At 46.3% G+C, this 17,126-nt stretch overlaps 1 protein-coding gene across 1 annotated transcript; it reads left to right on the top strand.

The window, feature by feature from the left end:
• The first annotated feature begins 9,447 nt into the window (after positions 1-9,447).
• On the top strand, positions 9,448-14,661 carry SPINK2 (serine peptidase inhibitor Kazal type 2). Its single transcript, XM_039700232.1, has 4 exons — positions 9,448-9,584; positions 10,003-10,040; positions 10,547-10,656; positions 14,513-14,661. Exons 1-4 carry the CDS (start codon positions 9,536-9,538, stop codon positions 14,556-14,558), a joined length of 243 nt encoding a protein of 80 aa, XP_039556166.1. The 5' UTR covers positions 9,448-9,535; the 3' UTR covers positions 14,559-14,661.
• The last annotated feature ends 2,465 nt before the right edge of the window (positions 14,662-17,126 follow it).

The raw sequence follows: 17,126 nt of genomic DNA, 5'->3' as shown, positions 1-17,126 counted from the left end.
TAATGGTTATGATTTGTAATGTTAATTAATTAGCTGCTTTTCCATTAAACATTCAAAGGTTTCCAGCATTACATAGATTCCTTAATTAGCCCATGGCAAGTGTAAAAAAAATAAATAATTCAGTAACTTCTCTTTGTCCCTTAGGCAATTTATCAGCTGCTTGGTCTTCCGGTCCATCTCCTTTCCCACTCCATGCAGAATCCCTTTCTTTCACTGCTGCAAATGCAAATGTACCTGCCTGGCTCATTCATCTTTCTCAGAGGATAACACAACCAAGGAACAGGCACATCTGACTGTCCTCATTCTTGCTCTGGGGAGAAAGCACTTTGATACAAACTTTGCCTCTCTTCAAGTTCCCTAAGCTGTGCAGACCTGAAACTGAAAAGCTGCCCAGGATGTGGCTTGGGATGAGCATCCCCAGGATTATTGAGCTCTGCCTGATGCCAGAAGTGGGACCGGCATTTACAGTATTTACGTTGCAATTCCAGTTAGCCTGGCAGGAGCTTCCTGCAAATTCAGTTCATCACAGTTTCCAAGGCAACTTCTTTGGCTCCTGGTTGTGATAGGTTTTGAGGGATGCCCACAGGGGGTTTGCAAGCTCAGCCTGTCCTCTCTGCCCTGATGGCAGTGACTGGAATTACCCACAAAGATTACTCTGAAGGGCCTTTCTTCCCCAAACTCTTCTGGAAGTGGAACAACATCACAGGGTGAGGATCTTGCAGGAAAAGCTGACCAGCAGGAAAAGCTCCATGCTAAAGTAATGGCAAATAGATGAGTAGGAGGCCACAGCTTCTTTGTCCTTTGCACTTGAAAACTGCCATTAGTAATTGTAGTTCATTCTTAAGCTTTCCTGTGGTGTTATCCTGTCATTAGTTACTGCACTGCACTTGGTTCCTACAACAAACTGATCTCATAGCTCCAAGCCCTCCACTTGAAGCCCAAAGCAAAATTAGATCTGCTGCAAAGGATGCCCTCTGTGTGATAAACCAAAAAAGAAACTCACCAGTAGATTTTTCTACTATGGTCATTGTCATGGGGCCAGCACCTGGAAGCAGAAGTGTCTCTAAATGTAGGAAAATTGGGATTTGCAGGATCCCACAGTAATGGCAATGTGCCCACAGGCTACCAGGCCTCAGTGTAGCACACACATCAGAACCACAGCAAACATGGAGGGAGCAGAACTCCCTCATTCCACGACCTGACCAGCATATATTGCAGAGGGAAAAACACAGCAGTAGTTTTGTATTCCTCAGAATGCAGCCTAGAAAATTCTCCCTAACTAATTACTATGCCATACATTAATCTCTGATCAGAAATGGCAGTGAAAGCCAAAATTAGTGGTAAAAACCAATGTTGCAAATCACACCCCTCCTTTCTGCTGGAGCTCAGTGAGGTGTAAACCAGTTTTCAACAAACTGTCATCTCCATGCAGGTGCTTTTATTACAGCAGTACATGCTGTTTAAATATGAAAGGTTTGGATCATTTCTAGTACAACCAGCTTACACTGAAGCAAATGTCCCTTAGGACAGCCACATGAGTCTGATGAGATTTGTGGTGGCTAGAGAAGCTGACAGGTAGGAAGTTCTCCTGCAACATCATATGCATCTGCCAGGAAGTCTCCCATCATCTGGTGACAGGGACACAAGAGGATTTGAGACAAAGACCACAGCTGAGCCATGTCCCCGGATTACCTCAGCTGACCTTTCAATTTAGATGTTTCCTGCCACTCCAAGTAAACCTTGCCCCTGTGTTTGGCTCCCAGCAGGAAAAGCTGAACAACTCCTGAAGCATCTCTCTTCTCTGCTTCCTACTGTCATTATTACTTGGTGACTCACTCCTGAGTATGCCCACAACCTGCTCAGCCACTGCTGCTGGAAAGCCCTGCCAAACACAAGCCTGCAGCTCAATCAAGATAAATACCACCTGTCCCCTTCCTCCCCTGGAGAACCAGCACAGGCACACTTGTGAGCAGAAGAGATCCCAGCTCTCCCAGATGGGGCTCAGAGTGGGACACAGTACAGACAGAAAAATCCTATGTGAATTAGCAAGGGAAAGAGGAAGAGAGTCAGCTGGGAATGGCCCTTTCTACCTGCTACCAGTCCTTGCTCACAGCTCCTGGAAACCTCCGGGGCTGCCAGGCAAGGATCTGAACGGCTGGGTGAGATCTCACATGCCCCAGACATCCTCGTGCCCTCATTCCTGCACAGCCCTGTCACTCCTGCAGAGCTGACAATGGATGTTGAAGCACCAAGCCTGACATTTCACACTGAGTTATAGATGCCTTCAGCACAGCAAGGAACAGAAGCAATTCTGCACTGCTGATGCTGTGAGGATGAGACCACTACATTACAGTACCATATTACCCAGCTGACAGCATGAATGGACCATTGAGCTCTCCACCGTGAAAAATGCTGCAAACAAAACCAGTCATGCAAGCAGGCAAGCCAGAGCACTTACCGTGTGCAAGGCTGCCACCACACGGTACAAGGACAAGCCTGTAGATTCCCTGAGCCAGAGCAGGAGAGGGGAAAACCATCCTCACGCCTCCAGCCAGCCCTTGCCTCACTAACCAGCTACAGTCAAATCGTGATGCCTCAGCTGGATCAATTACTTTGATCAGGTTCCTCTTACACCCTTCCATCCCTCTAAGTCACTACAATCTCTTGTGAAGAAACCACCTGAATCTTGTAAAATGGAGATTCCTAAGACACAGATGAGATCTGGCCGTTCTCACTACAGAAAACCTGAATTGAGCAAAATCAATTTAACAATACCCCAGAGACCAGCAAAGCCTGAGAGCACTGATAGACAAAAATCTACCAAACCTTTGCAGCTCCTAAACTCACATTGCTTGTGACATAGAACTACTGCAAAAGCATGATACTTCCAATAATGGCTGGGCAGCCTTGGCATCGTGTTGAACTACAGAGCAGTTCAGGGAACTGTGGTTCTGCCCTGCAGTAACAGAACCAAAACACAGATGTAGAAGCCAGAGGAGCAAGAGAAATCACAGCTTTTTGTTGGAGGAGTACAGGCCAAGTCAGGCCATAGAAGGATAACAGGGAAACAAAGCTGAGATTTACCTGCCTCCATCATCCTCAAGCCCAGGCGGTGTTTTGGGGATTCCTTAGTTCTTAAGGTCTTCCATCCAGGAGAACCACACAAAAATGGTGCCTCCAACAAGTCCCAGGCTTTGTCACCGCCTCCTCATTTTTGCTGTTCTCCTCTCTTGACTGATGGCAGGTTTCTAATGAAAATACAGAGCCCAAAGTGACGGCTGGCAGTGGTTCAGACAGTGAGACACAACCAGACGTGGCAAAGTGGTGCCTCATTCACTGGCCTTCACAGAGGAGGGACAGCCTTCAGCAGCACTGAGCCTTCATGGCAGTGGTGCCTGCCATCTTTGCAGCAAACTCATCTCCATTTCCAAGCCATCATCACCTTCCCTGGTGAATAAATGTCTTTTTATCCTCCATTTTACCAGGCAATCCATCAGGTGGACAGGCATCAAAGCCTGACTGAGATAAACCAGCCAACTGTGAAATCCTTATCTGCAGTTCATCCTCACTCCTGGAGACCATAAAGCACATTGAGTGGGTTCTTCAAGATAAGAATACCTTTCTTTATAGGGCCAGAGAGAGCACAGAGTGCCATTAAACATGCTCAGGGCACAGTGCTGCATAAACAGGGCGCTGGAAAATGGAGATGTTGAACACACTTCCCCTCCTCCCCTCCACCTGCCCTCCCTTTGCCCTGTTCATAGCTGCAGTCTATCCCTTTCCCCCAGCATGGATCAGGTAAAATGTCTTCATCCTACAAACCCAGCCTGAGGGCACTAGGAGTTGGACAGAAGCTCTGCTGGAATAGAGATGGAGACCACATTTCTTAAGTAATCACACCACTCACAGAGCTTTTTCCTGGATGGTGAAGAGGGTGTGAGGCTGTCTCTGAAAGCAGATCTGCACAGGAACTGCCCTGGCTGAAACCACTCTGATAAATAGGTGGACATTAAAGAAGATGCCTTTGACTTTTAAAATTGTCTTCTCATATGGAAGTAAGACAAGTATTGCTGGATCAATTAACTTTCAAGAACTGTACTGCTGCAGTAGCAGCTTTGCTCCCAGGGACAGCCTCTGCCCTTTCACAGATGAAAAAAGTTTCTGCTGATCCTCCAGCCAGGCTGTTCCTCTATAGCTGCAGGCCATCTATAGGGTTTGGGTTTAGCATTAGCACCCAGAAAAAGCTAGGCAGCCTTCCAGGTAAGTTCCCTTAACCTTGTCTCCTTTAACAGCTTAAGTAGTTGAAGCAGCTTTTACAGCCTGTCTTGAAAGTTTCTGCTCTTTGAGAAAACTTTTTGACATAAGAAATACCCCTGGGACCAGCCACCTCCCTCAAAAGGGGTTATGATCCCAGGCAAATCAATAAGACAAAGCGTGTCCCCTTCAGCAGGATGGTGACCCAACTCTGCCATGAGTCATTTGAAGTAGCACACAGAGAGCAGAAGTCAAAGCCAGCACCTGTAAACATGTCTGTGACAGATCAAGTAGACAGATGTGCTTAACTGAGCTGAAAACAACAGCAGGAAAGCACTTCTGGAGGAGAGAGAAAAAAGAAAGCTACGTTGATTTCTGCCCATCAGGACAGCCTTCAGGAGCTTTCCGAAGGCTCCAGGGACTCCTAAAGCCCTTGTTCAAGCCTGAGCATCACAGCAATACACACACACTCTCTGGCAGGCACAAGGCTGCTGCTTGGTGCTGTGACAGTGACTGAGAGCACGAGCAGATCCGGGAATCTCCTCCTGCAGCCCCTTCCCCACTGTCCCACGGCACACACAGCAGTCCTGTCCTAAAGCACGGCCCACAGGTCAGCAATGCTGCTTAGGGCACAGAACACTGCAGCACCTGCAGCCACCCCCCTTCAGCGAGCACCCCCCATACTGCACATGGAGGGGAAGCAGCCATGGACACAAAGTGGGCAGCTGGCCAGCCAGTAAATTAATTTCAAAGACAGGCAGGTGATAGATCGGATTCATGTGGGAAACAGGAGAGGATAAATTGCCCATCTGTGACTGATACAGCAGAGAACAGCACATGATGGAGCAAAATGGATGGGCACAGAGGGATCAAGGATGGAAAGACTGAGTGGAGTGTAAATAATTGAATCCCTGAGGCCTGGATCCTGTCTTTGGGACTACGTGGGATTGCAAACGTAGGAGCACAACTGAAAGGAATGATTCATGGGCTGTGTGTGACAGATAGGACCCCCAGAGCAATCTCTTAGTGGTGTGGAGGTGGGAATGCCACTTGACAGGATGGTGAGGGAGTGTATGAGATGAGGAACTTCCTCCACTTCCTTCTATGAACCTTTGAACTCAGCCTCTATGGAAACAACCTGGAAGGGTCTACCAAAATTAGAGGTGATGCCACAGCTCAGCAGTCAGGGCCTGGTCAGGGAGACAGCTTGTCAACTCAGACCAATTCCCTACACACAACAAACCCAGACTTACACCAAAAGCCTACTCGTCTGCTCAGTGCTGCTGACTTCTTCCCTGCAGGAATTTTTTTTAGGGAGACTAAAATGTTAGAAAAATCAGCTCTATCCCCTCTGTCCATCTCTTCCCTGCTGCTGTGCAGGTTCAAGTTGTCAGAATCAGCCAGTAAACAAGTTCCAAACCATTTCTAGGGCATTCCAGTCTCACAGGAGGCAGGAGCCCCCCAGTGCCTTAGGAGAGGCTTTCAGCAGTGCCACGTCAGATCGGTGTGCCAAAAAGCAGCTCAGAAGCACTCTAGATTGTCCTGAGTTATGTTGCTTGGTTTTGGCCCTGCAGTTACTCAGGTGGAAAGAAAAGCTCTTGTACTTATGGCAGAAGCCTCACATGCACATGGCACAAGTGCAGCTGGGACGTGCCCAAGCATTGTGCCCAAGCATTGTGCCCTTCTAGACGGCTGCAGCAGCACAGGCCCATCAGCTGCACTGTCCTGCTGCTACAGTGGGTTTAACATCCACCCCCGAGTGACTGGGGGCTGCCAGAGGACACTAACTGCAGGTTAAGTGTGACCACAGCATCCCTCTCACCAGGCTCTGCTCTCCAAGAGGCCATCAACAATGGCCAAGAGAAAACAGGAGCAAATGCACACCCAGACTTCCCTTGTGTCCCCTTCCTGCCTGCAGCAGCCTGGAGGAACCTCCTCAAGTGGGAATTTTCATGCTCTTAAGGCCACCTATGCTTTCTCACCTTGCAATTCTATTTTTTTCTTCCAAGTCCAAACCTTTAGCATCCACCACAACCTGTGACAAAGAGGATATTTCATGCCACTCTGCTGAATCCTAGAGGTACAGACAATCCAGTTCCTTAGTCCCAATGCTCCTGGTACCTGGACTTCTTCCTGTATCTGTTTTAAGCAGGTGAGTATCTGTTTTAAGCAGGTGATAGATAGATAGATAGATAGATAGATAGATAGAGAGATAATTTTTTTCTTTTTGAGATTGTGAACTAATTTTATGCTGAGATCTGCTGTCTCATTGCTCATTTCCAACCTCCCATGCCACCTAAACCCTGGGAAGGGTGGCAGAAAGGGACCTTTGGGTCTCTACCCACCTTGACACTTGGAACAGGACTACTGTCAACAGTAGATCAACAAAATTATAATATTGTCTAGCTGAGTCCTGAAAATCCCCAAAGATGAAGATGTCAAAGGCCACAAGTCTTCAACACATTTTCTTTCCAAGAAACACCAAGAGTATGGGGAAAGTTCAGATTTTCACAAATAGACTCAAATAGATAAATAGACACAAATAGACTTAAATATGAGCATCAGATGGGGACGAATGGATATAAAGTGCAGCCCTGTGGAGAAGGACTTGGAGTGCTGGTGGCTGAAAAGTTGGGCATGTCCTGTCAGTGTGCACTTACAGCCCAGAAAGCCAACCATATCCTGGGCTGCAACAAAAGACAAATGGCCAGCAGGTCGAGGGAGGTGATTTTCCTGCTCTACGCCACTCTCACAAGACCCCACCTGGAGGTGGTGACAATCAGTGCTAATCTTTGCAGCAGGTACATCTCAGAAACACCTGGCTAGCACTCACTGGGGCAGCAGCAAGGCCGTGGAGCACCAGAAGAGTTTGACTGAAGTTCAAATAAATTCTAGCTTCCAAGCACAGAGGGTTATTCCACTGAGCATAAGGCAGAAACAGACCTTCTCTGTAGGGATGTAACTTCTAATTATGCATTGTTGCCTGCAGCCTATATGCTAGGTTCATTATTGTCTCTCATGTTTGTTAATCAGCTACCTGATTTTAACAAGAAGATAACTTCTAGGAGATATGCAAATAATTCTGCATTTTTCCTTTCCAATGACTCAGCATTTGCATCAGAAATGTGTTAACAGAATACAAAAGCTATTAAGAAGCTCTCTGCATAATTATACTCTTCCTTGCCTCCAGTTCTTAATAATTTATGAAAGAAAATTAGTATCTTGTAATACTCAATCTTGCCAGAAGAAAAATGTTGTAAGTTATCTTTTCTTCTGTTTAAAATCTCATTTCTACAATTTTCCCTTCTCTAAAGACTTGTCTCTAAAACTTTACTTAAATAAGGCAAAATTAAATGCTCTCAGTAGAAAAATATAAGCAAGTGAAACAAAATGTTTTCAGAATCTAGGAGACTGGCATCAATTTCAAATATGATTGTCACACTGAGAGTCAATAGAGCACCTTTATTTTACTTTTCCCTATTTTCTCCAGGACAGAACGCATGCTTGTGACTGAGTTCATATTATTGTCACAGAAAGGCAACTGAAGTGATGTTTACCCAAATGGTCCCATTCACGCCATTTATTTGGGATCAAGTGCCAAAGGATTTGGGATCAAGTGGGATCATGGAACGAACATTAAATATGTTGGAAAATACATCAGTGTAGAGAACATTTTTTTAGGGGGCAGATATTCTCTTAGGAGACACGATGACAGTGCACACCCACCTAGTGCTTGTTGTACAGGAGTTTTTCAGGAGAAAGCAAGCTGGTCTGGGCTACCAACAGGTGGAACACTGAGCTTTTACTTGGCTCATGTTGTTCATGAGCTTTTTTTCTGAGCAAAAGCTTTGCATTTAACTGTTTAGAGAAACTTACAAGATTCACAACATAAGAGATAACTTTTACCCTTGGTTTTGCTTTTTTCACCTTCCCCGTGGTTGTGCTTTCTTCACCTTCAGCTGGCCCCTCTCCCCTTGAAAAATCACAGCTTTAAGAAACAAGGAAACCCATCCCAGCATAACTCTCCAGTACTTAAGTACTTACGATCCTTCCCCCCAGGATGGCAAATCCAGCCACCATCCCCCCAATAAGAAGGTAACAGAAAGACACCCTGGTCTCAAATGGCTTAACAGGCAAAGCTGGGACAGAAAGTTGGGAAAGCTAGGGAAGGAGATCAGGCAGAGAGAAATAACCCTTTGCATGCTTCACCAGCCACAAAATGTTCTGATTAGGCTTTTTGCTTGAAACAACCAAGCCAGAGACCTTTGCATGAAACATGCCTTGTGTTGGGTAGTAATCACAAAGGTGTGCACGGAATGAAAATCTGAAACTGCAGAGGTTACCTGGAGGAATAAGAACATATCAAGCAGAAAATAAAATAACCTCCCTGTGATACCATGTAGGCAGGGCACACTGTCAGAAAGAAAAAAAGCCATACTAGAAAGGACTCAGAGGTTCACACACAGACAGGAAAGATGTGTGTGATGCCAATGTATGTATATATGACCTGTGTGGGACATATCAAAACACTTGACAGCTCTAACCCCAGCTCATACACAGAAGCACAGGCCATTTTACAAGTTCATACCCTAGATTTTGGGAAACTGTATAAAAACATTTGCAGAGCCAGACCCTGCGCAAAGCGAATCTCTGGGCCCTGCAAAGCTAACCACTCTTATCAGTGACCGACAGACGAGACACTCTTTGGAAAGCAGTGCTGCCGAGACTCCCAGCCATGCTGGTAGGACAGCGTGCCAAGGCTTTCCAGCCCCCTGTACTCCCTTTGGAGGCAGGTAGGTTGCCTTATTGCTGAGACAGTTTTTCTGTTCCTTCTGTAATGACCGCGCTCACAGCTCAGCAGAAGCCATCTCCTGTCACTTTGTGACGGGACGCGGGCTCTGACCATAACAGCCGCACGGCACTGCGCGTATTTCCAACCTCCAAGCCACTGCCACCAAAGCCCAGCCCTGACGGGCTGGAGCCGCGGAGGGAAGCCTGGGGCACGCTGGCATCCCAGCCGGCGCCCCGCACTAACTGCGCTGCCCACCCACACAGCTCTGACGGGAAAGCTTTCCCTGCCCGCGAGCGCGTTCCCGGGGAGGCTCCCTCAGCGCCCCCCCCGCGTCCCCGCCGGCACCCCGGCCGTGAGCGCGCCCGCGGCCGCCCCGCGCCCCGCCCGTACCGGCTCCGCCCCGCGGCCCCGCTGGCTCCCGCTCTGCGCGGCCGTTGCGCCCCGAGCCGCCCCCGCCGCTGTCGCCGCTGTCGCCGCTGAGTTGGTGACATGGCTCGGTCGCTGGCGCTGCTGCTCCTGCTGCCCGTCCTCCTCGCCGGTACCGCCCGCACCGCGCCGGGGCGCCGGCGGTCGGGGAGGGAGGGGAGCCGGTGCCGGGGAAGTGGGAGACGGGCTGGTGCCGTGTCCCGGCCGGTCCCGTCCCAGGGAAGGGGAAACCTGAAGCGGTGCCGTGCCCCGGCTGGCTCAGCGGCACGGCGGCGGGATCTAAGCCGGGGGTGGGCAGCAGCCATCCGGAGCAGGACGGGGAACCGGGACGGGATGGTGCCGGACGGGACAGCGGCTGAACGGGGGATGGCGGGATCGGACAGCTGGTGAGGGTGTCCCAGGAGCGGACAGAGGCTGGTCAGGGGTGCCGGGACGGGGCGGCGTGCGGTCGGTAACAGCCGGGCTGGTCCCGCGGAGCTCGGGGCATCCGTGAGGGGCCAGGCGCCGTTAACGCTGCTCGCTCTCCACAGGGCTCCTCTCGTGTCCCGGAGCCATGGCCAGCTACCCGGTGAGTGCCGCCTGCCCCGCTGCCCTCCGTGCCTCCAGCCAGGCCTCCCGCTGCCCGGCGCCGTGCCCAGAGCGCGGCCCCGCGCTGGGTCTGGCCGGCCCTGGCTCCGGAGCCCCCGCGCTGAGCAGGGCTCTCTCCCACAGCCGAGGCTGCTGGCTCCGCAGCGCACACGCCCTGGCGATGCCCATCCCTCACCATGTCCGTCTGCACTGCCCTTCCTGGGGAGCCGCTGTCCGTGTGTCCCGCTGACGCTCAGCGGGCGGAAGGGCTGCGCTGTGGGGCACACATAAGTCCTGACACCACAGCTAGGCCGTGCCAGGCAGCAGGAGCCAAGCCTCAAGTGATAAATTCCCATAAGAGCATGAAAGATAAAGTGGCACTTAAAAATGCTGTGCCAGCTCCCATTGGACACCTTTTTTTCTGTGCATGCCAGGATTCTTCAGAAGCTGAGCAGAAACCTGTTTCAAATGGTGTAACTTTGGCTTCTTTGTCCCTGTCTTCCCTAGCCCGACTGCTCCCAGTATGGGAAGTACATGTGTCCAAGGGACTACCATCCAGTCTGTGGCACTGACGGACAGACCTACGGAAACGAGTGTGTGCTCTGCCTTGCTAACAGGTAGGCAGTTCTGTCCTTCCCTTCCCTACACGCAAGCAGAACATTCACCCTGGCATTCCAGATAACTGATAGACAATTTACTGGCTTTGGATCATTTGCACTGTTGCACTGCACTTTCAGCAGTGTCCTCTCAACTGTGAATCCCTTGCAACCTTATCATGCTACCTGCAAATGGCTTTGATTTAATTTGGTAAGCTGGATATACTGAATATTTGTGTTAGTATTTTCTGAGAAGGAGTATCTTAGAGGAGGTTGTGTGTCATGTTCATACAATGCCATACAACCAATAAATATAATGCCAGACCCTTCCACACTTTCCACCAGAAAGCATGAAAGATCCCACCCAAAATGCAGCTTTACATACAAAATATTCATGTTCAAGATCCAAGCTCCTGTTCTTCTTTTCACAAAGAAGAGTAAGAGCAACAAGTGTTAGGAGAAAATGCTATTTTGCCTTCAGGTTGTCTAAAAATCATAAAAAAGACTGCCTGATGTTTGAGAGCGGGTATTTTATTCCTTAATAATTTAATTTTTTTAAAAAACATGCTGAAAACATAGAGAATTGGTATCTAATAAGCATTATTACTCCCCATTACAATTGACTGGAAACCTTTATAGAGCAGTCTCTCAGTACAAACTGAGAGGAGCTGCTGTGAATAGAAATTTTGATGGTAAAAAGCAATTTATATAAATGAAATAAAAGATACTCTGTTTCCATCAGAAGGTATAAGTGAGAGTAGCAGAATAAGAGAAACAAAACTGTGAACAGATAGATCTCCAGAAAGGGAAGGCTGAAATGAGTTTCTGACTTTGGGGCAGAGGAAAGATTAATTCTGAGTACACAATCTACAAAATTCAAGTGATCAAGATAAAAGAAACATAGGCCAAAATAAAGTGACAAAGGTATCAAAGGACACTTAAGGTAATGTTATAAAGAAAGTGCTGAAGTGTTTAATGCATATCTGCAGAATTTGGTATCACTTTCACCAGAGCACACCACAAACAACCCAAGCAAGCGACAAATTGCAAAGAGAATTGGTAAACCTACAGTTTAGGAAAAAAAAGAAAAGTAATCAAAATTCACACACAGTAGAATCTGTTAAAAGGGAAGAAAAGAGGTTCTGGCATGTTACGTATTAGGAGCCTACCCATCTTTCCTGCCTCGAGTGATGTTGGAGTAAGTTATTAAGTGATTGGCTTTGTACATAGCCAGAGGTAAAGAGGAATGTAAGCAAAGCAGATACAGATTTGTCAGAAATAATCCGATCAAATCCATGAGATTTAGTTTTTTGGCACGATAACTGGCTAAACAGAGTAGGAGAAAATAGAAGTATTGGTGCATGACATTAATAAGGCAGTTTACATTATCTCCACTTGACATTCACAAATAGTTATTCAGCTGAAATTGTTAAAGGATGAAGTCACAGAAGTTTGAAATGCTGTGGTTCAAAAGCAGTGATCAGCATTTTACATTTGAAAGAGCTATCATATTTTAAATAATAAAATTTGCAAAATGGCATGGATATGGTGATCTCTGCAGGATATTATAAAAATTTCCAGAGATCTGGAGAAATGGAGTGAAATCAGTACATAAAAGACAAAAAGAAGTGCTGAATATTGCCCATAGAGAGTGAAAATCCATATTGTGGAGACACAGACAGGAAAGTGTCTCACAACCTAGACAGTGTCTTTGATCCTCTCAGAACAGAAGGATGGCTTTGAGATCCAGCCTTTCTAGGATTTCTAGGATGCTTCATTTTTTCAGGCATGATCCCTCAGTTCCAGATAGATGCATGGCAGATTCCTGAATACAGCATTGCACACAGAACAAAGGGTTCTCCACTCAAATCTGCTGCTTATTTTAACTCCTTAAGTAATTCCTTAAGTAATTAGTGATGGGGCTTTATGGCTTTTTAGTATAAGATGTAAAGTACGTGTTTTGTGTGATACATGGGATTAAATCCAATTATAAACACAAGATAGAATTCTGTCTTAACCATCTTTTTTTGCTGTCTTCTTACATGCTCAGAAACATGTATTTTGGTCTGAAGGACATAGCATGGTCAGATACTCTCCTGATCATTTTTCTCTTATAGTCCAGTAGTTGGCATATTTGGGGGCCTTCTAGTTCAGCCTGGAGTTGTTGTTCTAAAGTATTTGACTTGGCATGAAGACGACACGGATAAAACATTTTGCTTTATTGGAGGAATTTCAGCTTTGAAAAACAGTCCATAGTCATAACCAATGATCATTCCACTCCAAGTAATCTAAGGTACAGTCTGTCACACTTCTTAGGAAGACAGAACAAAGAGATTTTTCTGCCCTATTTAGCAGGCTGCATGCCTAGTTGCTGAAATAACCTAATGTGGTGATACAGAAACAGATATTGCAAAACAGATATGTTTTGTAATTTAGTACTGGACACATCCAGTACTAAATTACAAAACAGTCACTTCTCAATTTGCTTGGAGTGATTCTCAATTGCCATCTTGCAGGTTTGTTCTAGCCCCTATTTAACCCCATGAAGGGACTTCTTGGAGAGAGTTGTGCTTCCTGATGGCCAAGCCAGTACTGTCCATGAGCTCTTTTAGCCATGAAGGACTGTGTGGGCACCTGGAGAGCCCTGTGTGAATCGAGTGCTGCAGAAGAGGTTGCTGCAGTTTATCCATGATAGCATGAGACACCTGGAGCAAAGGTGCAGCACAAACCCTCCCCATCCTGCCTCTGCAGTGAAGCCCCTTAATTGTAAGACCAAAGTTAGTTTTCCTCCTTAAACTTTATTTTTTTCTTTTAAAGCTTAGATTTAATCTATTCTAAGTGGGTGCTCAAATTCAAATCCCAGGTCTCTTCCACACTCAGTGTCCAGTAGCAATGAGAACATCTGATCTTAGTTTAACCCTAGTCCAACAGCAACACGTGCTCTTTGGAAATAGATGCAGCAGCTTGAGGTGTCTCTGCAGGGTTTAGTGTGAGGGTGTCCTTCAGCCAGAACCACTCCTTACATCCTTACTGATGTTTTACATCCCCTGGCCTTGATTTTGCCTTTCATATTCCTGATCTGCCTTCTGGCACTACCTTCTGGTTAAAAGATCCCTGATAAGACTATTACTAACTAGTACAGATTAACCCTGCTTTTGGGTAAACATAAGTCTCTTGAATTTCATGAGGAGTAAACCAACTTGATTCTATTAAGATAAGGAAACAAACTGATTATCTGGGACAATTTGCATTCTACTTGTTTCTTTTTCTGTCTGCATTTGCCGGATAAATTGAGATTTGTTAATGGAGCACCCCAAAGTACTGTGTAGAGGACTTGCAAGAAAAACAAACCAGTGTTCACAAACTAAGGGGTACTTGGCTAAATTTTCCTTAAAAAAGATTCCAGCATTCAGAGAACCACACATTTAAAATTTAGCGAAGCCTCAGATGCCGAGATGCATCAGGATGCACACCCTTGCCACTGAATTCCCATGTGAAAGGAGGAAATACTGAAAGCATTAGAACTGGTTTGCACCTCAGAGACTGCGAAGTTTAACTTGTATTGGTGCTTTGTAATGGACATGTTAGTCCTCATGGTATGATTTGTCATGTGGTGTGACAGTTCTCAGATTTGCAGATGGTTTTGTCAGGTTTTTATAGGTAACAAAGCCTGAGGTAAGTTACTCACTCTGTGTATGTGATTTCATAAAATTTTGCATCATGGCTACTTTGTGGTGATGCATTCAGTAAGTGATGCAATTAATGCATCACTGTGTTTAATTGAATGCATAGAAAGAAACGAGAGTCCACTTTATAAAATGTGTCTGTAAAATTCAAGTACTGTTTCTCTTCTAATATATCTTTCTTCTGTTTGCAGGGAAGATCATACGCATATAGAAATTGCCCGAAAGGGACAATGCTGATACGACAGATGACTGCTTTTCAAGAAAATAAGAGGGTCACAGACAATCCAAATGGAAACAATGCCTTAAGTGTACCTTCTGTGCAGCCTGTCTTAATAAACAAACTTGCATATTTAAAGTTTGTCTGCTGTATTAAAACCAGTGGTTGTAAACATACCCACAGTACAGTTATCACCTGAACCCTGATGTATTTTCTTACTAGAGATGGGTCATAAGAAGGGGATGTCCTCACTCTATACCAGAAGATCAGTTGTCCAGAGAAGGAATTGAGTGCACCAAGGAAGGAAGTGAGTGGATACCAACTGCCATTCCCACAGTCCCTCCTGGGATCAGGGAGGACCCAGCATCTCTGTCAGTGGCAGTGCTCTTTGGTTCTGGGATATTCTGAGCCCACAGGTGCCAGCAACCCCTGGAGAGCCACTGGAAGGGTTGGGTTTCTTGGATGGCTACCAAACTGGTGATGGCAACCTGACACGTGCCAGGCCTCTGCCCCTGGCTCCCTACCTGCAGGTCCTGCTGGTGGGGGACAGTGACCTGGGCACCCTCTGCTCTTGCTGCAAGTAAAGGCTATTTTGGAATGCTGGAGGCATGGGCAGGGGACATGCACTGCCCTCCAGGTCCCCATCCCTCTGGTGGGGCCATGAGGTCACCAGCCTGGCTGGCACCCAAGAGCCACTTCCTGTGGCAAACATCAAAGCAAAATTGGAAGCTCAAGACTCCTGTGAAGGAGTGCACTCCAGAGTGACTCTGGTGGGCCTTCCCATAGGGAGGGTGAGCAAGAACTGGGATTTGGTCCTTTCCTTGTCAAGGATATGGGCACATATCTTGGATTTGTTCTTTCTGTCCCACCGAACAACAGGTTTTTTGCATGCTGATTGAAATTAACTGTGCTTGGGTTGTCTTACAGTGCTTGGTAATACACAGGTGGCTTTTACCTTTGATCTCAGCCAAGCAGCACCTGCTCTCCCCCTGGCCCCAGACCATGGCTTTGTCAGGCTTTGCTGGGCAGCAGCAGTGCAGGCAGAGATGTACAGCACATTTCATGCCTCAGGAACATTCTCAGGTCAGTGAGTTCAGGTTTGAACAACAATAATGTTTTTGCTTTACAGTTCCTTTAAAGGGTCAAAACTATCCTTACCTTCCAGCACATGCCTGCTGTCATTTTCTTTGGGCAAAGATTAATCACTGGAGGGCTGGAAGCAAAAAAAACAAACCACCAAAACTAAAACAGTAGTGTACACCAGTTATGTGTTTATGAAGCTTTATAGCTCAAAAAGGTGGTGAATTTCAGTATGATGGTTTTTTTTAAGTTAAAACTGTACATTACATTTAGGACCATGTTGAGAGCATTGTCCAAACGCTTCTTGAACTCAGACAGTCTTGGTGCTTCCCGGGGAACCTGTTTCAGTGCCTAACTGCCCTTTTCCTAACATCCATCCCAAACCTCCCCTGGCACAGCTTCACAACATAACTTAGAATAATATTAACATAATAATAACAGATTCACAGCATAATTCATAATACAGTGTCATAGAAGGATGTTACTGTAATCTTTAGATATCAACAACCTTATGGCAAGCATTCCTGTTGGCTTATTACACATGTGAGGCTAACAAGGAGTTATGCCAGCTGAATGGCATGATGTGAATTGTGAATTAAGAAAGGGTCTTTTTTCTGTCTGAGCTCAGGTGGTTGAACAATATTTTGATTGATTAGGATTTTATGATATTTTCTGGCTTCACAGGATCAGCACAGCCCTGATCTCACTGGGAGGAGAATGTGCAGCCATCCATACAGATCAAAGGAAGGTCAGAAGATGTCTTACTGCCTTTTGCTAATGAAATGTGCAGATGAATGGCTTTTTTCCCCTGGTTGAGTTGCAAGAACAGCATTTTTTTTTAACTGATTAAATTCTCAACTCTCCCTCCTGTGGAATTTTAATTGTTTTTAAATTTGCCCAGGAAAAATGTTTTTAAAAGTTCCCTGAATTCCACATACTGTCGCTCAGCAGGCACAGTGTGTGATGTTTCTGGGACAGCTGGGCTCTAGCTCCCAGCTTAGCTGTGGTAGTTGGGAACTGCTCAGCCCTTTGCTTCAGGCACTCTTTGAAGGGTATGCAGGCTTTCTCCTCCAGAGGTGTAACTGCTCAGTAACACGGGTATCTAGAGGAAAAGAGAAATCTCTCCTGGTGACACAGGACCATGAGCGAGAAAAGCCATGTCTGAATCCTGCGTGAGACAGTCAGTACGAAGAGCTTGGATTTGTGGATTTCCAGCTTGCTCTCTAGGCGGCAGCATTTGTTTTCTTTTAAAGCTCCTTTTGTCTTCTCAGTAGGGGGTGTAGGAAAGGCTTTTTATTCATCATTGTCGTTTGAATGCATAAACGTTCTATTAGGAGCTGTTTGTTTTCAACTGTATTATATTATTGGTGTCAATGATAATCGGTCAATCTCATTTACTTGGCAAAGCTAACTTGCTTTTTCCTGATCATTGAATCCAAGTCGTTTTTTTGGAGGAGACTCCATGGCACACAATTTGGTAGAAACGTTATTCTGTGGGCAGATGACTC

Source organism: Passer montanus, unplaced genomic scaffold, assembly GCF_014805655.1.
Source record: "Passer montanus isolate IOZ18808 unplaced genomic scaffold, ASM1480565v1 scaffold14, whole genome shotgun sequence".
Lineage (NCBI taxonomy): Eukaryota > Metazoa > Chordata > Aves > Passeriformes > Passeridae > Passer > Passer montanus.
This window is presented reverse-complemented; position numbering and strand designations above follow the sequence as displayed.